Consider the following 24,528-nt stretch of genomic DNA (forward strand, 5'->3'; position numbering starts at 1 on the left):
ACATTCCTTTTCAAGACTAAAAGAGACGTGAATAAGGGAGAAAAAGTAGGGAATGAGCAATCTGGTGATTTCCTCAGCCTTCAAAGTGAGTGTGCTTTCTTTCCTTCCCGTTTATTGCCCTTTACTACATCCCTTTGTATATCCAGACTTTTAATTATAGATTCCATATTACACACAATGGGCTTGGTCAGGGTGGGCATTAGAACCAAAATGCAGGTGTGGCCGTGTTGGCGAAGCAAACAGTCGAGCCATCCTGGAAAGGTGACATCTCCGAGATCCAGTCCCCGGCTCCAGGACATTGGCTGGAAAAGGAGTTGAGTTTTAGGCATCTCAAAATTCCCGTAAACCAGTTGGAAGAAAAAGGCCACAACAGGATAGCAGGTTCACCTGGGAAAATCCAAAGCTGGCTGGTGTGCTGACAAGCCGTGGAGAGGAAGAGGCGCTACTGGGAGCAGCTGCCCGAAAAGGAGAACCAGGTAAGAGCCCCTGGGCTGGAGTCTGTGCTCGCTGAAGGGAAACAAGTGAAAGCCATGGCCAAGTTCCTTCCGGTGTGCGTGTCTAGGAAGCCGGTATATGTCCCCCAGATCACCAAAGTGACCACAGTTCACTTCCTGGTTACTCTGTGGTTGGTTCTTAAGGCACTGCACTCTGGACAGCCCAGCACAAAGCCAGAGAAACTGCTGAGGACTTGGTCCTGTGAAAAGCAACCTCTTTCTCTTGCCATGGGGAGAGCTTGATATTTTCCTCCCTTTACAATTTGCCCCAAGGGTAAGGGTATTAATGGCCAGGTTTTTAAAATTCTTAATATGCTAATCCCATCTGTAGAGTAGCTACCACTTCAGCAAAGAATTGCCTGAAGCTCACAAAGCTATCAACACAGAAAGACTTAAAAAGTGGACTAGAGCAGATGATAGCCCTGAGCTAGGACTGAAGAGAGCTGAATTCATTCTCTAATATTAGAGTTGTAGTGTATTAACTCTTGGGCTCTGAAGTATGCTTGCCTGAGTTCAAAATTCTGGCTCTTGTTGGTCGCTGGTAATTTTGGGCAAGTTACTTCTCTCAGCTCAGTGTCCTCATATCTAAAATAAGGATAATAATAGCTTTAACCTCACAATGTGATTGTGAGAAGCAGAGGAAATAATGTTTATAATGCACTTGACCTCAGGACCAAGGGGGAGACTCAGGTGCCAGCTGCCCTTATCTACACAGAACATGTGACCAGGGCTAAATCTGCAAGATGCAAAAAACCCAGGTCTTCCCTGGACTGCATGAGGGTGGACTTCGCCGTGACTCACAACTGCTTCCCGCCCCTGAGATGTGTCCTCGCCGTACAAGGCAGGGTGCATGAAGAGAGGGCACAGGCCCCCAGAACTGGTGACACAGTCCAGTGCTCAGAACCAGAGAACACACCTGAGTTCCGTTGTCACCCCAGGTGAGGCTGCGGCATCCCCTCCTGCTACTCAGTGGTGGCTCTAAACTTGGGACACTTGGTACTCTGGCTGGCAGAACTGCCAAGAAATGCCTGTGGTGGTGTTACTTAAAGTGGACCCTTGGGCCATGCCCCAAGGGTGCTTGTCAAGAGGATTCTCAGGCTCCTGCTCCCCTGACCAGCAGCCCACCATGGCCCACCAGCCAGTCGGGCTGTTTAACAAGATGGTTCTCGTGCACTCAGGTTTGACTCCCCAAAGCAAAATAACCCAGAGAACAAAAGGAAACTGTTCGGACAAGTGAGTGGGCTGAATTGAATTAGCCAGGTGGGTCTGAGACCAGGCTCTTGAAGGCTTGGGGAAAGGGGGCGGAGAGATGCTTGTTATAAGTCCGATGGATAGAACTACCTCCACGGTGTTTCCCTTCTCCCAGGGGGCTCAAACACTCATGAGGGCTGCCTTGCCACTTGTGGAAGCTCCAAGCAAGGGTGATATCATGGGGCAGCACCCATTTTTATGCCACACACTGACTGTCCTGTGTCACCAAGCTGGTTTATAAGCCAGCCGGAGCAAGGCTCTCTCTCAGGCCCGTTTGCCAGGCTCTGTTCTGCATAGCATGAAACTAGAGCTTTTCTTTGCTCAAAACAGTTTCTCTGGCCTGAGGAGGAAACCCACATAGGCAAGAGGAGTTTGCCAGCCTCTACATTGGATGCGCAGTGGAAAAATCATGTTAGGAACTAGGACCTTTGGACTCTGCTGGATCATGAATGGGCAAGACAGAGTGTCCTTCAATTTTGAGGTTCGATAGTTTGGGGTTTACTAAAGGCATGGGCTTAATTAATACCTCCCCACACTTTGCCTGAGAAGGAATAAACAAAAATATTTTCTAGTTTATTTCTCAGGTAGAGAATCAAATTGGCCAACTCATTCCCGGACCAGCTTGGAGAAGCAGGCTGAGGTGGACACAGGACTGACGGACTGGGCAGGCCCCTGCTTGCATTCTTTGGAGGCTTTCCCAGCAGCAGCATCACCCAGTGGGCAAGTGTCGTCATTGCTCCGTTAGGTCAAGCTAGGGACAAGGAGCCTGAGAGCTTCAGAACCAGAGCCTGGGTAGTTTAGGTCACAGGCTCTGAGCCCACCTGTCTGGACTGCCTGGCTCTGGATGACTCTGCCGTGGTCTCCTGAGGCATAACATGAGGACAGCAGTAGCACTGAGTGCCGCTGTGAGGCGTGAAGGCCTAAGTTGGAACGTCTGGCACTTTGGGAGGACATGCGCGTTAGCAATTCTTAGGTCTGTCTGCCAGCATAGGTCCTGGCTGTTCAGCCGTTTGAGTTTTGTTGCGGTATGGAGTGAATCAGCTTTCTCCTTCAGTATGTTAAAATTCTCACAAGGAAGGGGCAGTAAATACATGTTGAGTACCAAAGGGCATGGTAACAGGTTTTGTTTGATTTCTGAAGGGACCTCTAGCAAAACATGGTCTGCTATTGTTTGAAAATATCTCAACTTGGGAAATGAAATACACCCTTGCTGGCTGGGTCGGAACCATTAGCCATGACCTTTCTGGTTTCTTCACCCCGTTCTCCATCCCGGTTTCAGTTCATATTTCTCCAGTGCCTTCCTGATGACCTGCATTGAGCTAGCCACAGAGACACTGAGAACAGTTCTGTGCCTGCCCTGTTTCCTGATGGGGCCTGGTTACGATAAGGGTGGGACCTTGGTATTTACAGGGCCCCTTGAGCAGGGGTGAGGTGGGGACAGACTCACCTGCTGGCTCCATGCGGTCTGATGACTGGATCCAGGGCCCACGTGCTCTGGCTCTCCCTGGCTGACGTGTGTGCCCTGAGTGCGCACACACACACACACACACACCCAGCAGGACGGGTGTGTCTAGAAAAGAGCCAAACAGGTGGGCCTGGACAATTCACAACCAGCCGAGCCAGTTCCCTCCCGTGGCCATGTGGGATGCCAGCCGCACCAGCAGGCCCAGGTCTGACTGCCAGGCCCAATTTAGGGTTGTTTTCCTCTGATGTCCATTGCATGGGTGGGGCCCTTGTATACCTACAGCCTCCTCTGGGCCAAATTATCCAGCACAATCTCTGCTATTAATTTTTTCCAGTAAATTAAAGGCCAGAGGGGGAAAGAAAAGGAAACGAAGAATCAAGGATCCAATGTTAAGAAATCTGTGCCAGAACCTTCCACTCCAGCGCTGAACATGGTGAGGGTTTGAGCCTCCTGCCAAGAAAAGCAGAAAGCTGACAGCTCCACTGCAGGCCCAAAGGGAAAGGTAAGCCCTTCACAAGCCGGTTCCTGCAAGGCCTCCATGAGCCACGCAGAGTCTGGTTCAGAAAATAACCAAACAGGCATGGGGAGCTGCCGCCCACGCCCCTGGGCGCTCATCAGCAGAGAGGAGTCCAGCTGGCACTGTGGTCCCACGCGCAGGCTTGAGAGTCTCATTGTTTCGTATCTCCCGGAGGCATCAACGGCTAGGAGGTGGCAGGGACAGATCTGGGGCTAAAGGACAGTGGCCAAAGGCTTTGCGCCAAAAGGCCACAGCAAGGCCAGCCAGCTGAGAGGAGGAATGTCACGTCCACAGCAGATACCTCCCGCAGTGGAGACTTCGGGTACAGGAACTCTGGTTCGAATGACTTGACTATTTCCCAACCAGGAAGTGCGTCCAGGGCCCCATCCTTCTCAGAGAGCTGCCGTGAGCCTTTCGGCAGGCCTTTCCACCTGGTCGCTCCCATGAGCCCAGGTCTGGTCCTCGTGTTTGCTGCCGCACCCCGAGCACAATGCCTGGCCTGTCACAAGTACCCCATGCACACACACGGGTGTGTGGGCCAGTGGACTCCAGCTCTCTGGTGAGTGTGCGTCTCTGAGCACTGTTGGGTCAGTCCTGGGGTTGCCTCTGCATAAGTTCAGTCCATGGGTATTTGAGCAGCCTGTATTCTCAGCCCAGCACTGTGTCAATCACTGGGGAGGTTCAGGGCAGCTGATGAAGCCTGGGCCCTGCCTCCAAGCTTAGAGTAGGTGGAGAGCAGATTCATGCACATGGCTACAGATGCCAGAGGAGTTCAGGGGCTGGGGACCTCGGTCCAGAGAGGGTTGGCATGTGGGAGGGGCAGGGGACAGGGCCAGGTCATCACTTCTCAAGCTCTTGCTGTGCTCTCCTACCACAGTGCCAGCCTCAGGCCCCCGGTGCAGCCAGCAGAGGGGCAGGGTGGAGGCTATGGGGGGAAGGAAGTGGTTGTGAGCCTCTGCCCTGCACGGGCTCCTGGCCTGTAGCCCACGCCATCACAGGTATGGCAGATGGCAACATGAAGTCCCCCATCCAAGGTAACCAGCACGCAGTACCTTTTATTTTGAAAAGAATTTAGTTGTGACCAAAGATTGAGAAAGGAGTCTACTGAACCCTAAGGTACCCATTTTCCAATGTTGACAATTACCAACATGCAATACTTCTTGAAAGAAAAAGAATAGAAAAATGCATTATTATTAAAAGAAAGAATGGGTATGAAAGAGGGACACAGGAGCCAATTAAAAGAGCTCCTAATGGCCAAATCTGGAACAATTTGAGCAGTAAAATAAACAACACAGTATTAAAACATTGATATATAACCCAAAGTATAAAATAATTAATCATGATATAGATGATTGAATGAAGAAATAAAGAGAGCATAGATAAACTTCCCAAACAAAAGAATTGCAAATAATGTATGTAGCTACTCCGCCCTCAAGGATGTGGGGTATAACTCCCCACCCCTCAGTTGGGCTGTGCACATGGGCTTTCTTCTAAAGGGAACAGTGTGGGAAGGGGGAGAAAGAGGAGCCTTACTGGGGGACAAACCTCAGCCAGGTGGCCAAGGTTAACAACGTCAGTGAGAAGCCATGTTGATAGCACGTACCATTGATAGGATGGGAAAGGCACTTGACCTTTGTGGTCTTTCTCCCCAAAACCCAGTCTAATCATGAGAAAAAACAGACACAAATCCCAGTGGGTGGGCAGCCTATAAAACACTTGACGAGTCCTCTTCAAAACTGTCAAGGTCACCCAAAGCAAGGTGAGTCTGAAAATATCACAGCCAAGAGCAAGCTAAATGTCATGAGGTAATGAGGTATCTCGAATGGGACCCTGGGACAGAAAAAGGGCATAGGTAAAAATGAAGGAATTCCAAATAAAGCAACCCCCTGAACTGTAGCCTGCCAGACTCCTCTGTCCATGCCATTTTCCAGGCAAGAAACTGGAGTGGATTGCCATTTCCTTCTCCAGGAGAAGTAAAGTATGGGCTTTAGTTAATAGATCAGTATTTGCCCTGAGTTATGATGAATGTACTATATTAACATGAGATACTAACAAGAGGGGAGACTGGCTAAGGGGCAGAAGGGAACTCTGTGAAAGTTTATTATTGAAAATGTATTATTGTTGTTCTTTCTCACAGCTGTGTTTCTGCAGAGGGCAGAGAAAGTGTCCCATTAACCTGGTCTGGTGCTGAGCCCTCCGCCTGCCTGCCTGGTTTTGTTGTTGGACGTGCCCAAGAAGTAGGAACGAGGAACAGTAGCCACTGGGCCCTGTGCTCTGAACCTCCTGCATCAGCTGGTAAAACACAGAGCCAAGGTTACCTCGAGGAAGTGAAAGAGGATGTCCAGGAACCAGTTAGGCCTGCCGGGCTGGAGTGGAGAAGGCTGGCTGTGGTCAGCTCCCGGGAAGACTGACTCACCGTGCCTTGCCTGTGAGTCACGCAGCATCACACTGTGCGCCGGGTGGCCCGCACGTGGTGCAGAGCGCGCTGCTTTATGCCAGGGACTGACAGTTGAGGGGTGGGGATGGCAGGGGGGCTAGTCAGAAGGGTGAGATGACCCCGCCCCCACTCTTCATTATCACCACCCGCATCCTGGTGAAAGACGGGAGTAGGCATTCAAGGCCTCGGTCATCCACCCTAGGGGAAACTCATGCACGTTTAGTCTGCTCCCCACCTCTGAGACCACCCATTTCAGAGACTGGGAGTGGTGGGAGTACGTGGCCTTTGGAGGCAGCAGACCTGGGTTCAGGTCCAGACTCCACTACTTGATGGCTGGTAAGCCCTGGGTGAGTCATTCCAGCTCTCTGACCTGTTTCTCCAACTGTAAAATACAGATAACACACCTGCCCCACCCACCTCGAGACTGAATCAAGCATCAGATGACGAGGGGCAGTGACCAGGAGGCTGTCTCCCTTGGGTTCTTGTTTGGATGGAGGTGGCAAGGACAATCAGCGTTCTTCTTTTTTTATTTGGTTGTCCTGGGTCTTAGTTGCAGCACAGGGGATCCTTAGTTGTAGCATGTGGGATCTAGTTCCCTGACCAGGAATCGAAGCTGGGCCCCACGCATTGGGAGCACAGAATCTTAGCCACTGGACCACCAGGGAATCCCTGACAATCAGCATTCTTCAGGCAGCAGGTGAGGACTTTGTAACTTGGGGGCTAATCTGGGATAGAGTTTTGTGTGTGTCAGGATGCTTTTGGTTGCAAGCAATAGTAAATAATCAATCCAACTCAAATTGGCTTACCTAACTGAAAAGTCCAGAGGTAGATCCAGGCTGCAGGAGCGGTGTGACAGAGCTGTGGCTGTGTTTCTCAGTCAGTCTCTCAGGGAGTCTGTGTGGACTGGCCTCTAAGACAGCCTTCCTTCCAGGTAGGAAAATGGTTGTTGGAGTCCCAGGCCACACATTCCACCATCCCTAACAGGAGAGAGCTGCTTTCCCCAGTCATCAGATGTCCAGGGCTTCCCTCTCTTTGGTCTATTTTAGGCCACATCCTTGGCTCTAAATCAATCACTGAGGCTAGGACAAACCATGCTGATTGGCTTAGGCCTGGGTTATTATTAAACCTGAACAAGTTCCTGATGCAGAAGGATAAATTAAAATGATTGGCTTGGGCCAATCGGGACCTGGCCTGGACGGGGTTGGGGGGAACACGCACATAAGCCTTTTGGCTGCCACAGTTGGGGAGGGAAGGAATGGATGCCACAGTGTCCACGACAGGCTTCTAGAATCCACCGTTATGGAGAACATAGTGATTAGATCGCTAGCATCCATCTCTCCTTTTTAAGAATCCACCTGCAATGCCGGAAACCCAGGTTCGATTCCTGGGTCGGGAAGATCCACTGGAGAAAAGCTACCCACTCCAGTATTCTTGGGCTTCCCTGGTGGCTCAGACGGTAAACAATCCACCTGCAATGCGGGAGACCTGGGTTTGATCCCTGGGTTGGGAAGATCCCCTGGAGAAGGGAATGGCTACCCACTCCAGTACTCTGGCCTGGAGAATTCCATGGACAGAGGAACCTGGCAGGTTATAGTCCATGGGGTCACAAAAAGTCAGACACAACTGAGCTAGTTTCACACACGCTACTAATTTGTACTGAGGCTTCGTTCTTTCCCCATTCTTGGTCTTTGTGCTTCTGATGGAGCCCCATTTCCTGCTCATGGGAGAAGCATGTGATCAATCAGTTTACTGTGTAATCTACTGGCCATGGGATTGAGTCTCAGAAAAGCACTTGGCTTGATCAAAGCCAGTGAAATGCAATGATACTCACTGGGAAGGAAGTGCCTGCTGCTTTTGTCTGCTGAACTTGACCCTAAGGGTATGTAAAGTCTGGAGTTATTGCTGCTGCCATTTTAGAGTCACGTGGAGAGAGCCTGAGGCCAGAGCCAATATAGAAAGATAGAGAGAAACCCACTGAAGCCACTCACAAAGCTACGCTAATTCCTGAATGTTTCAGTTTATGAGTCAACACATTTCCTCTTTGCTTTAAGCCAGTTTGGGTCCAGTTTTCTGTCAGTTGCAACAGTTCTTTACATCATACAATTCTCCTTCCTGTTCAAGGGCAGTGAATGACCTGAGCAATGCACATAGGTGGTTAAAATGTTTGGGCTGAACGTTAGCAAGTACATTTTGTCATTTAACACTAATATCACGTACATGGAAAGCATCCCAGCCATGAGAGATGTGGAAGAATGTTGAATGGATGGGATTTAGTCTAGATTTAGCAGAGAAGGCAATGGCAACTCACTCCAGTACTCTTGCCTAGAAAATCCCATGGACGGAGGAGCCTGGTGGGCTGCAGTCCATGGGGTCACGAAGAGTCAGACATTTACTGAGTGACTTTCACTTTCATGCATTAGAGAAGGAAATGGCAACGGACTCCAGTGTTCTTGCCTGGAGAATCCCAGGGACGGAGGAGCCTGGTGGGCTGCCGTCTATGGGGTCGCACAGAGTCAGACATGACTGAAGCAACTTAGCAGCAGCAGGGGTAGGCAAATACAGCCCATGAGCCAAATCTGACCCACTACATTTTCATAAAGTTTTATTGGCACATAGCCATACTTTGCAGCTGTCTTGTACTACAGTGGTAGAGCAGAGTTGAGTAGTTGCTTGCAAAGCCTAAAATATTTTATCAATAGCATTTGGCCACCTGATGTGAAGAGCTGACTCATCTGAAAAGACCCTGATGTTGGGAAAGATTGAAGGCAGGAGGAGAAGGGGACGACAGAGAATTAGATGGTCAGGTGTCATCACCGACTCAATGGACTCAGTGGAGTTTGGGTAGACTCCGGGAGTTGGTGATGGACAGGGAAGCCTGGCGTGCTGTGGCTCATGGGGTCGCAAAGAGTCCAACACGACTGAGCGAGTGAACTGAACTGAACTTTGGCCCTTTAGAGAAATTTTGCTGCCCCCTGGTGTAAATGGTAGAAGAATAAAATATTAGCAAAATACTTCCCCCAAATGAATACCCACATCCTCAGATGGAAGCAACGCTGAATAGCCCTGAATCATAGACCCACTAATCCCATTCATATGGAGCCCTATTCAGGAACAGAGACGCAGTAGAGAATGGGCTTGTGGACACAGCGGGAGGAGGAGAGTCGGGCGAACGGAAACACTCAGTGACATATACACACTACCCTGCTGTGTAAACTAGACAGGTAGCGGGGCGCTGAGGGAGCTCAGCTCAGTGCCCGTGATGGCTTAGAGGGGTGGGGGGCAGTGGGCGGGAGGCTCAGGAGGGAGGGGATATGCGTGTACACCTAGCTGATTCCTGTTGTACAGCAGAAACTTAACAGTGTAAAGCAATTATATTTCAATAACAAAAAAAGCAAAGGGGAAAGGTCTCCAGAACAGAAGGGAAAAAACATGTGATTCAAGTCCTACCGTCAGCATTAGGAAAGCAGTTTCCCAAATTTATCCCCGAATGATATGTCCTGAGTCTTTGTTAAGATGTCAGCACTTTTATCGATACATCTGACTTTTGAAGCCAACGGATTCCATGTCTACCAACAATAAGCACGCTTAGGGAACTCAAGAAGCTCCATTTTTAATTCCCGGCTATCAGGCTCCTGCCAGAAGTGCGGCGTAGTTAATACTGATGAAAACAGCCAGGGCCATGTACGCCACCACCCTGCCAGGGGGTTTATAAACTCCATTTCTCTGCTAAATCACCAGGAGTCAACATATCAAGATCCAAGGCTAGACCTCCATGGAAGGCCAACACAGAAATATTATTTAATAGTTTTCCCAAGAAGGGACTTCATCGAGGACACTCCTGCATTGTTACAGCACAGTGGCCATAATCTAACTTGCAACTTCTCAGAAATTATACCAGAGGGCAGTTTAAGAACACTGTTGACTCATATTGTCATCTCAGTCAAGTTTGTGCTGGCTTATCCACAAGGACCCCTTTCTGCTCATAGTAGAGTCTGGCAGGCTTCCCAACTTACATAGCATTCAAGGTGGGTCTGGGATAAGTTCCAGGGGGATGTTGGGGCCCATCTGGAGATAGAGCTCTGTAGTCAATTTCTTTATTATCAATAGAGGAAATATTTGGGGCAACCTACCTTGAATGCTGTGGAAGTGCCTCTAATTTAAGGATCCATGATAAATCTGAGGAGCCACTTGGAATGCTCTTTTAAGTCAGGAAACCCTCCAGACCCAAATGGGAGCAGAGAGAGGTCTCATAGATACACCAGCATAGACTGTCCTGAGCTAAGAATACCAGTGAATGATCCTCTCTTTTCTACCTTGCCAAATTTCCCTACACTTTGGGGCCTGGCTCAAATCCTCCCTCCTTGGTATAAAGCCAGTGTAGACTGAAGCAATCCCTTCTCTTAACCACACCAATTACTACTGCAATTAATCTCTTAATACCTTGAGGCTACTGGTGTTAGAGGGTTGGCCTTTCATTGTAGTGACGGGAGGGTGCATTTCAGCATGTTGCTTTGCAGCCTGAACATTTGTTAGCCTGGCAGAAACAGCATGGGGACAAGAATTACAAGCCAGCATGTGGACCTGGTCGATCTCTATCTCTGTAGGCGCCTTCTTCTTTCCCATCAAGGAGGGACAGGCCACAGGGCACCCGCCTGCTTGGCTTCTCCTTGGGAGAGGGTCTCTGACCAGGTGAGGAACACCAGGTGACCACATGATGCCGACCTGCCCAACTCGCCAGGATGTCACCCACTGCCAAGTTCCTGCATGAGGACTCAGGAGCAAGGTCCCTGCTCATAGCCAGGCGAAGGAGACAGACACACAGACTGACACCTGTGTGTGGAATGCTGGACAAACAAGGGCTCCAGGGAGGTTGGGTTCTCCCCATCTTGGTTAGGTCCTCCCTGTCCTCGACTGGAGAAGGTGTGGGCAGGAGGAAGCCAAGTCACTCCTCTTTGTAAATACTGACTCGCCCGGTCTGGAATCACATACAGGAGACAGGTGACCCACAAGCAACTTGGAGAGCTCCTAACGCTGGACGCTCGGGAGTTTTCTTGGTACCAGTCACGAATGAGAGACATCATAGAAAAGGTTATTTTTTTATTATTTCAAGGAGGTAATACATAGCTCAATACACCAAAGCACTAGGGAATTAGAGGCAGCAGATGGCCAGAGTTTTTGAGATGAGCCTTACACTGCATCTCTGGGTCCCCATCTGCCCACAGCCCACGGCTGCTTACAGGAAGGCCAGACCAGCGACATAGAGCTTGCTGTGACCATCGGAGTGGATAGGTGAGCCAACAGCACCCCTACTAACCGAGAAAGAGTTGTTCTGTGTGGGCAGCAGGAGCCCTGCCAGGCTGAACACTCTGGGCAGCGCTCAGCCCTGCCCTGGCAGCATCCAGCTTATCTAGCACTAGGTTTTCTTTCTCTGAGCCTGGAGTAGGCAGGATGTGAGTAAATCCTGAGTCAGAAATGAAGGTGAAAGACTTAGTAGTGTTAATACTCAGGGTGAGAGAAGACAACACTGTCTTTCAGAAGGGTGAGCAGGGAGTCGGGGCAAGAAAGACGGAAACATAGCCTGGCCAAGGGCTGAAGGTACTGCTTCGCAGTCTTCAGAGGGGCTGTTCAGAGCACGTGATGGGGTGGCTCTGGGGCTGCTTCCTCTGGCTCAGAGTTGAACAAGAAGTTCGTTTTCCACTCATAATTGGTTCCCAGGTCTAAGCTACCACAACTGGGGCTGAGGCAAATCCTGCCCATGCAGCAGCTGGCCTTAGAGATGTGTGGTCAGTGCCCAGTCTGGAGAGGGAGGGACTCACACCTCCTGATCCCTTCTCCCCCAACCCTAGCTCCTTCCCCTTGCAAGTAACCAAGCTGGGAGGCGAGGACCTTGGGCACCTCTGAGTGAAGCCCCACCACGTTATCTTCCTGGAAAATTCATTTTGGTGAGACTCAAAGCCCCTGCCTAGGTATGGAGCAGACTTCTTTGCACCCATAGGAGGCCATCTTCCTGGTGACGCAGTGGTAGCACACGTGAGAATCGCAGCAACAGCTCTGAATGCTGTAATACTCGGACATCATTCATTTCAATGGACGGTCGCGCTGGCCAGCTGGCGGTGCGGGGCTGCTATTCCAGCATGCACTGCTCCCCAGTCAACCCTGGCCAGGCCAGAGCCGGGTCCAGATGCTACACAGCTGGTAGGTTTTGGTAGGACGGGAGTGGAAAGAATTTTTAAAAAACCACACCATTGTGTTCTCTGAACCAAGAGCCATCAGTTTTGTTCTGTTTAACAAAAAAGGACAAAGAACCAAGCTTCACAGCGGCCAAGGCTTGTGCAGCACAAAATGCAGTATGTATCGACACGTATAAACCTTGGTCTGACTGGGGAGATGGGTGAACGCAGAGCTGCAGGCCCCGTGTCCCCTAGTCAGTGGCAGGCTCTGCTGATGCCTCATCCTCATGCTCCTCAAAGCCTGGAACTGGCTTCTGCAGAAAGTGCATGGTAGCCTGGATCACTTTGTCTGGTCCAATATTGTACACAGGGTGAGTGGGCTGCTGCAAAGAGAAGAACAGATGCCAATCAATCACCCCATGGCCCTTGGACATGTGCACAGCCTTTGCCCATTAAATGCGCTTGTAAGAATATAACAAAAATCAGAGCTGCACATGGAGATTTATCTTACAAGGCCCTAAGGTTCAACAACAGGGTACTGGTAAAAACGTGTTCTACCACGTGGGACACAAAGGGATTATGGAGCCGTTAAAAAATACGCTTTCAAATATTTGATGATATTGGCAAATACTTACATTAAATGAGGGTAACATTATGTGTGCTATCCCAAACTTACTTTTTAAAGTGTTTGTAGATGTGATGTATATGGAATATTCCAAAATAGGAGCAGTGACATGACTATTTAAAATTTTCTAATTTATACTTTTTTATATATCTCAATTATTAAAACAATGACCATGCATTTATATTTATAATCAAGAAAAAGGTACACAACCCTAACATTGAAGTAAATGTGTCAGGCCATATATAAATTATTTTATCCCACTGCACCACAGAGACTCTGGTTTGAGACAGGGTACAGTCCTGGGCCAGGATTCAGGATTCTTCCACTCTGGGACAATGAAGAAGGGTACATAATTGCAAGAGATTTTAAAACTTCAAAGAAAATACCATGCCCAGTTTCATGCCAAAATATAAAAATTTTGATAAACTGAGCAGCTTTATAGGAGAATATGGATTTTCAAAATTGCTCAAGAAGAAATCCTTTAAAGCCTATATGAATAAGTTAAATAACAATTGTTTATTCTGCTACAACCATTTCCCCCACCCCACCAAATACTAGGTCTACCTGTTTTCTCAAGCAAGTGTTAGCTTATAATCTCTAACTTACATAAAACTTTCCAAAGAAAAAGAAGGGTAGGAAGATACCTATCTAATTTTATGAGGCTATATTATCCTGAAACACAAACTGGAAAAGAACAGTACCATAAAACAAAAATTGAGATCAATCTTTCTCATGAACACACATGCAAAAAAAAATCCTAAATAAAAACGAGCCAAAAACACCACCAGGGCAAATCAGCAGTGTGATAAACCAGCACACACACATACTCTCTATTATAACCAAGTAGGGTTTATCTTTCTAATGTAAAGTTAACATCACAATGTGTATTAACAAAACATAATACAGATTAAAGGAGGAAAACCCAGATGTGGGAAAAGCATTCAATAAAATTTAACACTAGATTATGATTCAAACAAAAAACAACTCAGCAGACCAGGAAAGGGGGCGGAAATATCCTTAACTTGACATGAAATATTTATCAAAACCTCACAGTCAGCATCTTCCTGAATGGTGGAATTATAGAAGCCTTTCCATTACAATCTGAACACTTTTTATTACCACTTCCGGTCAACACTCCACAGAGCGTTTAGCCAACATAGCAAGATAAATAAAATTATCTTACATGGCAAGATAAATAAAATTCTTAAGCATCAGGAAGGAAATGGCAAAACTGTCCTTATTTGAAGATGATATTACGGTCTAAATAAAAAAATCTAAGAGATTCTGTAGACAAACTATTAACAACTATTAGAATTCAGTGGGAATTCCCTGGTGGTCCAGTGGTTAGGACTCCAGGCTTCCACTGCAGGGGGCTGGATTTGACCCCTGGTCAGGTAACTAAGATCCCATAAGTTGATTGGAACAATAAAAAAAAAAAAAGAATTCAGCAAGGCTGCTGGGTGCAAAGTTAAACAACAATTATCAATAGCATTTCTATACATTAATAACAGCCAATTATAAAATAAAGTGGAAAAAATACTCCAGTCACAATAGACACAAAAACTGTAAATTTCTTAAGACATAAATCTAACGAGATATGCTAGTCCTTTGTGGGAAATGATAAAAGACCATTAAAATATAGGTAAAAAACCTGAAAAATATTAAGGGAAGCCTTAATATTAAAGTCAGTTGTCTCCCATTAATATTACATTCAATGCAATTCAATGTAATACAGATTCCACTAGCTTTTGTGGAACTTAATAAGCTGATCCTAAAATGCACAGGAAATCCTAAAATGCAAAAGGCAAAGGATAATGAAAACAAAAAAAAGAATGAGGTGGGTGAGTGAGACTTGCTTACATGCATTTAAGATTTGATAAGACAGTGAAGATAATAAAACAGACCCATGGAACAGAGTGTCCAGAAACAGAATCAACTCAGAAACAGAAACTTGAGTATGTAACAAACGTGATACACATCAGTAGGAAAGGTGGTAAACTTCAGTAAATGGTGCTGGTCAACTGGTATCCAAAACAGGAGAAAGATAAAATTACATCCAACCCTCACTACAGATGGAGATCAATTCCAAGAGAATTTAAAAAATTAGATGGGAAAAGCAAAATTTACATTGTTTAGAAGAAAATATATTTATGACCTCAGGTAGGAAAAGATTTCTTAAGTAACCCCACCCTCCCCAAACCTTTGAAAACCAAAAAGGCAAATAAAATTATTTACTTCAGAGTTAAAATCTTCTATTCAAGAAAAAACACTAATAAGGTGAAAAGTCACAAACTGGAAGAGATTCGCCACACACATACACATACCATTGACAAAGAACTCGCGTCAAGAACACACAAAGAACTGCAACATGCATAAGAAAAGAGCAAACGAAATTACAAATCAGAAAATGAGCAAAGGAAAAAAGTGGCTGGCGATTTACAGAAGACATAACACAAATGGCCCAAAAAATGTTTGAAAAGATGCTTAGCCTCACCAGTAACCAGGGAAATGCAAAAGAAAACTGAGACGCTGCTAGTCAAGTTAGCAGAAAGGAAATATCTAACTATAGCACAACTCAGCCTGGTGCTGTGTGAGTGAAAAACAACCCAGTCGCACAGGGGTACAGTTCAGGGCCATCTAGTGAAGATGAAGGCGGGTGTCCCAGAGAAACTTAACAAGAATGTTCACTGCAACACCTCATGGCACAGCACAAGTGAAACCGTCTCGATGCCGACCAACTGGAGACTAGAAAACTCAACTGGAGTACACCTAGACAAGGGGATCCCATGCAGTAGTCAAGATGAATAAATTAAAACAACATATGTGAAGTCGGCTAAACCTCAGGGTAACGGTCAGTGAGAAAAGTGATGCGGTAGATAGCCGTTATAAAGCAACGGAAAGCATACAAACAACTCTATGATTTGTGGATACATACCTCTGCAGTGACAGCACAAAAACATCTGCAGGCATGATCAGTGATGAACTTAGGATGGGGTTACAATGAGGAAGGAGGGAGGGGAAGGAACGGAAGAGGGCTGCGTAGCAGGCAAACACATGAGAAAGCTGAAGGGTTGTTACTTGGGTTTTCTCAATTGATTAGTGAGGCTGAGCATTTTTTCATCCACCTACTGGCCATCAGCGTTTCTTCTGCTGGAATATTTCATGACAGTCTGCATGGGCACATCATCTGACGGCCATGGACAGTCTTAGTCGGAGTCATGTCTCAGGCTCCTGACTAGGTTCAGAAGCATCGCCTGTGGCCAGGCTGGCCTGAGGCTGGATGCCGCCGTGAACAGCCTGCCCACAGGGGGCTGATGGTTTTTGAGGGAAGCAGACAAAAGCCAGTTAAACACACATGACAAATTGTGCTGGTGCTACGAAGGGCACAAATCATACTCTGGCCGAGTGTTTCCAGGCATCTCATTTATAGACGGTGGTCTGAGAGGGTTTCTCTGGATGCAGGGCTGCACGTTGAGAGCTCCAAGAGAAGACATCAGCCACACAGGGAGGGGCTGCTGCTGCAGATGCAGAAACCACTGCTCCCAAGCCAGCTTCCTCAGAGACAGGGACTATTGACAAGTGCTCTGGGTCCTAGACTCCGGGACACAGGCATACACCCTCCGTCGCAGGCTGGATTCCTGCTTAGAACCTCGAGTTAGCCCGGTCAGGTGCTCACAAATGGGGAATGGGCTGCAGACGGAGGGGGTGTGGGGACGGCGAGCTCACCAGCCTGTCCATGGGGGACACTCGTGTCGTCGGTTCTGTAGGCCCCACAGGGCTGCTCTGCCCTCCTGCCAGCCCCGTCCTGGGGGCCCTGTGGAGAAGCGGTGGTAAGCTCCCCCCCGCATCCCGCCTTACCAGGGCGTTTTCAGGTACACCCAAGACCACATCGTGCAACATGGCTCCGCTGCCGAAGTGCTGGGCTATGGACAGGCCACTCAGGCAGTAGCAGGTGTGGTAGAAGTCCCGGGACCTGCAAGGATGCGGCAGCTCTGAGTAGGTATCCTCTGCTCCCCACCCACCTTGGCACAGCCTCCGAAGACAAGGCCATAGATGAGGCCCAGGAAGCACTCAGGTGACCAAACCCACCCTCCACACGCCTAGAAGCCTGGCTTCCCCCATCAGCGTTTTTCAGAGCTCCACCCTGCCTGACCGCAGGAACTGTCTGTCCTCTTGACTTCCTTCTAGGAAGGGCTCTCCAGGGTAGTGTTGCTAAATCCAAAGAGTACATTAAAAAAAAAAAAGCCATAAAAAATCCCACACCAAAATTTCTAGAAATGGGTCAAATTCTTTCTTCAAATGGGTCAAAATTTACAAATGGGTAAATTGCTGGGGCCAGCCTTCAGCTGAGCCTTCCCCTGGATGCATGCAGGAGGAGGCAGGATGTGTGTGTGTGTGCAGGGGGCAGGGAGGGGGTCGGGTTGGGGGATGAGGAAAGAGAGCAGCAAAGGGAACAGGACTTGATTGGCTTCCCTTTTTCTTTCAGTATGGCACCTAAAGGTGTTCAATCTACTCTATGAAAGCTGTGATTATAATCTCTGTTTATGACATTCTTGAGAGCCCCTCAGACAGCAAGGAGATTAGTCAATCCTAAAGGAAATCAACCCTGACTATTCATTGGAAGGACTGATGTTGAAGCTGAAGCTCCAGTACTTTGGCTATCTGATATGAAGAGCCAACTTACTGGAAAAGACCCTGATGCTGAGAAAGATTGAGGGCAGGAGGAGAAGGGGACGACAGAGGATGAGATGGCTGGACGGCATTACTGACTCTATGGACATAAATCTGAGCAAACTCCAGGAGATGGTGAAGGACAGGGAAACCTGGCGTGTTGCAGTTCATGGGGTCGCAGAGAGTCGGACTCGACTTAGTGACTAAACAACAACAGCATGACACCCAGGAGTTTTAAAACCCTGTATCCTGTTCTATTTAGGTCAAGTTGGTTAAATAAAAAAGGAAAGAAATGTTACCCATGCAGCAATCTGTTTACCTAACTGGTAAGGGGGTGCAGGTAAGCCGGGAAAAGGAGGGAGCTGGAAGCGCAGGATGGACACATGGTGGACAGGGCTGCTCCATGCCCAGCTGCTCCCATGCCACGTGGGCACTAAGCAGCTGCACGGAAAGGGCTGCCCTGTCCGGGTCTGAGCAGGCCTGCGTGCTCAGCCCCCTCGCCCCGCCCCCCAGAGACAAGGCACTCACTTGCCAGGTTTGTCCAGAAGCCCCCCGGTGGGGCACTGGCAGCACATCAGGATGTACTCCTGCAGGGCCTGCTGGTGAAACATCCAGCGACTCATGCTGAGGGCAGGGTCACCTGCAGAGGACAAAGGGTCAGTGTGCGCCTGGGCCTGGGAGACGTCCGTGGAGGATCAATGCCTACTTTGTATTTCATGATCCAATAGGAACAGTCAAGGTTTCCCCACATTCTGCTTGGACTAATCTTGAAAATCACATTCTTGGGACACGTCCCTTCTCCGGAACCTTAAAATGGGTCAGAGAGCAGCAGGTCAGAGCAGCACTTGGCTTTACTTCTCCTTACCTTGGATGGCAGTTCTAAACCACATCCCTTGCAGGCACAGACGAGCTTTTTAGCCCAGCTTTCCACACTGACCTCTGCTGCTGCGCCTGACTGGGTTCATAATGCCTCCCCTTGGGCTTCTTAAGACTTTTTCTCTAGCACGTCTCTCTTGTCAACCAGACTCTTGATTAGCCGAGAGAACTCCAACAGGGGTAATACTGGCTGTTGCTTTAATCCATCTCTAAAGGGAATTCTCCAGCTAGTCTCTTGGCTCAAAAAGTTTCTCTAAGAAGAATTCTAATAACTGCCCTCCTGCATCATATGGTAGTCTAAGCAGAAATTGGGATTCTGGTGATGATACTAAAGTACTGGCCAGCAACCGAGCTTCTTCACTCTGAAGTTCAACCAGCAGTCAGAGAATCTGTGGACATGGTTATCAGGGGAGGAGGAGGGACAAATTACCACCCAGCAGGTGTGCATGGAAACATTTATATGAGAATTGTTTTTAAAAATACACATATAGGCTGTGCATTAAGTCTTCAGTCAATTTTATACTTTGATACACCAGGTCTATAAAGGTAGTGAACACCCTGTAAATGGCAACTGAAAGCTAATTTTTCTTTCTTTTTTTGTTTTATGCATTTTTCTATACAGGTATGATATTTCTGTATCTTATGTCTTTCATTTAACTCTAGAGGCATACACTTTTCTGTTCTGCTACATAATCTTCATAACCATCATTCTGAAAAGCCAGAGTATTTCGTAAGTGGACACATGTAATGGCATCAACATAGGCACTGGACCCAAACTCTCAAATATATGCATAGAGAATCTTCTATGGTAAAAATTCATCAAAGTTTATAGCAAATGTGGTACATAAAAAGAACTTTCCAAATGAGTTAATTTTGGAATATTCATCTTCATAGACGACTACAGAAAATAATCATGTTCAGATTTCTTAAATGAGAGATGGGAGGAGAGATGGGGGCAGTCAGAAAGTGACTGCTATCTCCCAGGTTGAGCCCTGGATGATGTGCATGGTCGGCTGATGTTTGGGGGCCGCGTACAAAAAACACTCATCTTCAACACTCAAGTCCCGCCCGGCCCCTGAGATGCTCACACTGGAAGAGGCACACGGGAACTGAGCCTAGGGAAGAGAAGCACAGTCAGGGCCCCCTTCTTGTGCCCAGCCCAGGACACATGCTTCCTGAAGTACAGTAATTCCTCACAGTACTGTAATTACTTTCCTCTTTGTTCTTTCTCCACCTGTGAGCACAGCACTGCAGGAGATACACACAGATATGATGGGACTTCTCTCTAGCGTACTTGTTGCCAAGGCTGTTTCCAGTTCCTTGCAATCATAAAAAATGCCGCAGTAAACACCTCTGTGAATATTCTCTATGTTTAGGATTATTTTCTTGAAATAGAGTCAAAGCAGTGGAATGATTCAGTTAAAAAAGAATAAACATTTTTAAGGCTTTTCATAGATACTGATAAACTGCTTTAAGACTTTCTATAGCTGCCAGTAAAATTTAAGATTTTTCCTGTACCACCTCCAGCACTGGTTACTTTTAAAAAGTTCTCGGTGATGCATGTGTAACTGAATCACTTTGCCGTATACCTGAAACTAACACAGTGAATCAACTATGCTTCAATATAAAATAAAAATAAGATAAAACATCGTATATGGAAACAAGTTTTCAGCACTTAAACTGTTAAAAAGAAAGGGTACTTAATTATTTATCTCACTTTTAATTACTAATTAGGGTGAAGTTTTTTCATAACTTGTTACTAGTTGTATTTCCTTTTGAAAGTATCCTTTGTCTTCTGAGATACAAGAGTCAGTTTTATTAACCTAACTTCTTACTGTATTTACCCTGTATCTGTATCATATGATATACTTATTTCTCCCTTTTTGCTCTACTTTTTGGCTAAATGGGTTTTTAAAATTACATAAATATAGTTTATCATATGCCATGATGACACTGTTGATTTTTCCTTTGTGATTTCTTCTTTTAAGAAGCACATTCAATGGTTGTAGGGATTGCGGTGGCGGGGGCCGGGGAGGGGGCCTGAAAATTCTAAAACTGATCACAGGGGTGGTTGCACAACTCTGAAAACACTAAAAACACTAAATTGTACACTTCAAATCATTAGATTGTTCAGCATGTAAATTATATCTCAAGAAAGTTGTTATTTTAAAAAGCGTATTTATCAAACTTTAGGATTAACTGTATGAAACATCAGTATAAAATATACCTTTATTTCATATCCTATAATAAATAAAAGATTGTTACCTTAAGGTAAATGATAACCTATCGCTAAAATTGGAATCTGAGAAGAAAATGCTATGTTTATTATTAAATAGATTATAGTGTTGCGGTTACCTCCTACATTCCTCAAAGTTCATAAACTCAACAAGAACTTCCTGAGATCCTGAATTCGCACATCAACACACATAATCACAGAGGGATAAAAGGTGATATGATTACAGAGTAATAACTGTGCCTTTTAAATCCTTTATCCCTCTCCCTTAAAATACAGATCCCCATTATAATGTCATTTTGCATTTCAAAGGTTCCTTTTATCTGAGAAATCAGAAGTTTTTCCAACAGTAACTGATAGGTACAGCCACATGGAGCTCAGTCTTGCAGGTGGACAGCTATGGAGTACGTCCCAAGCCAGCAACTAGTAACTATCAATCCAAACAGAAACTCACAGGCCTGCTGTGATCTTACTGCTCCACAAAAAAAAAGTGACTTAGCACTGGACGTTTTAAATATATTAATAATAATTCATTCTTCTACTCAAATACTTTCTTCTATGCCTAAGGCAGCCACGTCATGGACTACTGACGGCCTGACGACCACTCGCCAAGTCAGGGATGGCCTGGGTTCACGTGCCACGTCATCGTTTTAATTATCAGTGTCAGCATCATCACCTTCAAAAAACATATTTGTTCACTTACTAAAATAAAAGTAATATACATGGTAAAAGAACTGTGGTGTTGGAGAAGACTCTTGAGAGTCCCTTGGACAGCAAGGAGATCCAACTAGTCCATCCTAAAGGAGATCAGTCCTGAATATTCATTGGAAGGACTGATGTTGAAGCTGAAACTCCAATACTTTGGCCACCTGATGTGAAAAACTGACTCATTTGTAAAGACCCTGATGCTGGGAAAGATTGAAGGCGGGAGGAGAAGGGGACGACAGAGGAGAAGATGGTTGGATGGCATCACCGACTCAATGGACATGAGCTTGAGTAAACTCCGGGAGTTGGTGATGGACAGGGAGGCCTGGCGTGCTGCAGTCCATGGGGTCGCAAAGAGTCGGACACGACTGAGCGACTGAATTGAACTGAACAGTGGGATATAAAACTTTAAAAGTATGTTTCCTGGAACTTCCCTGGTGAATTGCATACATACTGCTTTGAAACCTAACTTTGACTACAGTATATTGTGAGTATCTTTCTACATCGCATCTCCTTCTGACTCTCAACATCAGTACTTTGTCCACCACTCAAAACTTCCTCCCAGATCCCTGCCTGGTCCAAGTCCACTATTTGCTGAGAACTGAGCTGCAGGCCTAATATGGGCCTCCTCCCAGGGAGTGAAAAAAGCTGGAAGTACCAAAATTCACAGACAACTGACTTTCTTCCACAGGCAAATGTGGAAATATGACCAGTCCTCCATAACTTGTGCTATAAAAAGCAAAATGGAAAGCAGGGACCCCGTGAAGACTTGGGCAGGTAGGGCTCCTCTTACCCTCTCACCAGATTCTCCCGGCAGCTACAGAATGACTGCATCTTATCCCTTCCAGGGACAGGCTTGTGAAAGGCGGAGGGTGTTACCAGAGGTTTGACCTCACCAGTTCCAAAAACAGAGATCACTAAAACCCTAAGTTATTTCTCGTTTTGAAACATTGGACTCTCAGGGAATTTCTGATTTCCTACTCTAGTGTCCAAAGCAGAGACCATGCAGGCTCCAGAGTCAGCGGGAGGCCTCAGCTCAGCACCTTGAAACCGGGGCTCTAGGCAGAGGAATCTTAGGGTAGGCTGTGACAGGGAAGGTGGGGTGACGGGGACACAGGAGAGAGCCTCTGTTTACTTCAAATAAGGAACTAATGCAAGGGACTCAGGAAAAAACAGCCAAACAAGAGAAAGTTGTGTGTCCGGCAAGCGGGTGGGCGGGAGGATGGGGGGCAGTAGAAAAGAATTGTATCTCTACATTTGAGCAAAGAATAACCCAACTACTAAGCTTTCTTCTGGGCCAAGGGCTCATACTCCGAGACTTGTCAGCATGCAGCAGGGCCGCCATGACCTCCCCTCTCCCATCGGTTTCCTTCCCGTCCTCACATGAAGTAAATGAGAAAGATGATTCAGGAGGCGGCCTGAGATTTTGAGAGGTAACAAGGCAAGGCTCCCAGAAATTTGCTCTCTATTTCCCTGCTTGGATTTGCATTCCCATCTGAGGTCCCACAGAGATGATGAACCCAGGTCTCTCTACTCCAGTGGTGGGGGGTTGGGGGTGGGGAGGCAGTACTAACCTGTGTCCAGGATTCTTCAGCGAATTTAAACTATGACACTTGTAATGGCGGCCGCCATGCAGCCAGCCTGGCATGGTGGCTCTTTGCTCCAGGGGTTCTTTCTGCCTTTTTGGCACTGTTGTGACCATGGACACAGTGTGGGTTTTCAGTCTGGCATGACTCACACAAAGCTCTGCATCGGAACCTGTGGCTTCACACTCAGCTGAGGTGGCAGTCACCACGCGGCCAGGCGCCCACCTCCCCCACCTGCCACAGCCGGTGTGAAGCAGCAGTGACCTCTGAACCCAAGGACGAAATCCTAGCTGGCACACGCGTGCCTAGGGCGGGAGGGTCCACACTGGGTACTCAAAATCCAGGATGGACAGAGCCTGTTTCAACCCCTCTAACCAAGCGCCCTGGCCTCCGACTCGGTCAGCAGCCGAGGGGAGCCGCCAGCCCCGCCAGCACCCCGGGCTCACCTTGGGCGTGCAGCGCGCGGTGAAGCAGGGGCAGGAGACCCGCCTGCCAGAAGGAGTAGCAGCCGTCTACCAGCTTGTTGCAGCGGCCCTGAAATCCACCTTCAAACCTCATCTGCCGGCTTGTCACCCATTGCTGAGCGTGAGACAGAGAAGAGAGAGGCGCCAGAGGTTAAGAGAGGCATGTGATCCAGCCAGCTCTCCAGAGGCAGGTCTGGGAGGGAGCGCTGCCAGGTTTTGGCTTCTCAACTCCCGTTCCCTTGCTTTGACCTCAGACTTCCTCGCCCTCAACGTCACAGAGGGCTCTACACTGCAACAGCTAGTTTAACCCTCTGGAGGCAACCAACATGAATTCCTGCTTGGGGCCTAACAGACAACTATCCGCCTGTCCTGGGTTCCAAGAGGGTTCTGGTGCTGAAAGAACAAAGGGGCCAACCTGGCCTGGAAGGAGACCTGCAATAATGCCTCTTAATAAACAAGGTGTAACTGGGAAGTTTCAGGCCAGACCACCGGTGGCTCGTTTCTATTCACTTTACTTTCTCAGGGAAGTTTATTAAAAGCAAATAAATGGAATTTTGTGCCACAAATCGTCAGATGATTTCACACCATTTTTGGCAAGGAAATTCACCCCAGGTTTCTTAGCACAGCCTCGGCCCTTGCAGAACCAGGGGCAGAAGCCACTAGCCCTGGTGAGTGAGGATGGCTCTGTGGGCTCTAGCCACTCTGCTGCTCCAGGGCAAACTGGCTGGCTGACAACAGCCTTTACCGTGAACCTGTAAAATGGCTCTTGGTGTCACTCAGTGGTCACACGTGATACATTCCTCCCTTATCTCCAAGTTTTCTAAACACACTCTACTTCAAACATCAAGATAGTCAAGGGCTTGGCCTCGAGGAATGAGCAGACCAACTGGCTGAGCAGATAATACTTCCATGTCCCTCCCAGCCCCTCAAGACAGTTCCAGCCACCAGCCAGGATCTCAAGGAGCTTCTTCACCAAACTGAAAGGTACAGAAGAGGGCGTTCCCCTGGACCTACGTTTTACTACACTGAGTTCC

At 47.4% G+C, this 24,528-nt stretch overlaps 1 protein-coding gene across 2 annotated transcripts in view; it reads right to left on the reverse strand.

Moving 5' to 3' along the window:
- Nucleotides 1-11,246: 11,246 nt before the first annotated feature.
- FNTB (farnesyltransferase, CAAX box, subunit beta) overlaps nucleotides 11,247-24,528 on the reverse strand; it is an 80,492-nt gene continuing 67,210 nt past the window's right edge. Inside the window, exons 9-12 of one of the 2 annotated variants that reach the window (XM_005909765.2) lie at nucleotides 23,477-23,609; nucleotides 18,159-18,270; nucleotides 16,818-16,932; nucleotides 11,247-12,717 (exon numbers count right to left, since the gene is read on the reverse strand). In XM_005909765.2, the coding sequence (XP_005909827.1) occupies nucleotides 12,586-12,717; nucleotides 16,818-16,932; nucleotides 18,159-18,270; nucleotides 23,477-23,609 (492 nt within the window). In that variant the 3' untranslated portion in view covers nucleotides 11,247-12,585. Of the gene's footprint in view, nucleotides 12,718-16,355; nucleotides 16,933-18,158; nucleotides 18,271-23,476; nucleotides 23,610-24,528 lie in introns of both variants that reach the window. The other variant, XR_011465611.1, reaches the window with a different exon arrangement.

This window comes from Bos mutus, chromosome 10 (genome assembly GCF_027580195.1).
Source record: "Bos mutus isolate GX-2022 chromosome 10, NWIPB_WYAK_1.1, whole genome shotgun sequence".
NCBI classification, from domain to species: Eukaryota; Metazoa; Chordata; class Mammalia; order Artiodactyla; family Bovidae; genus Bos; species Bos mutus.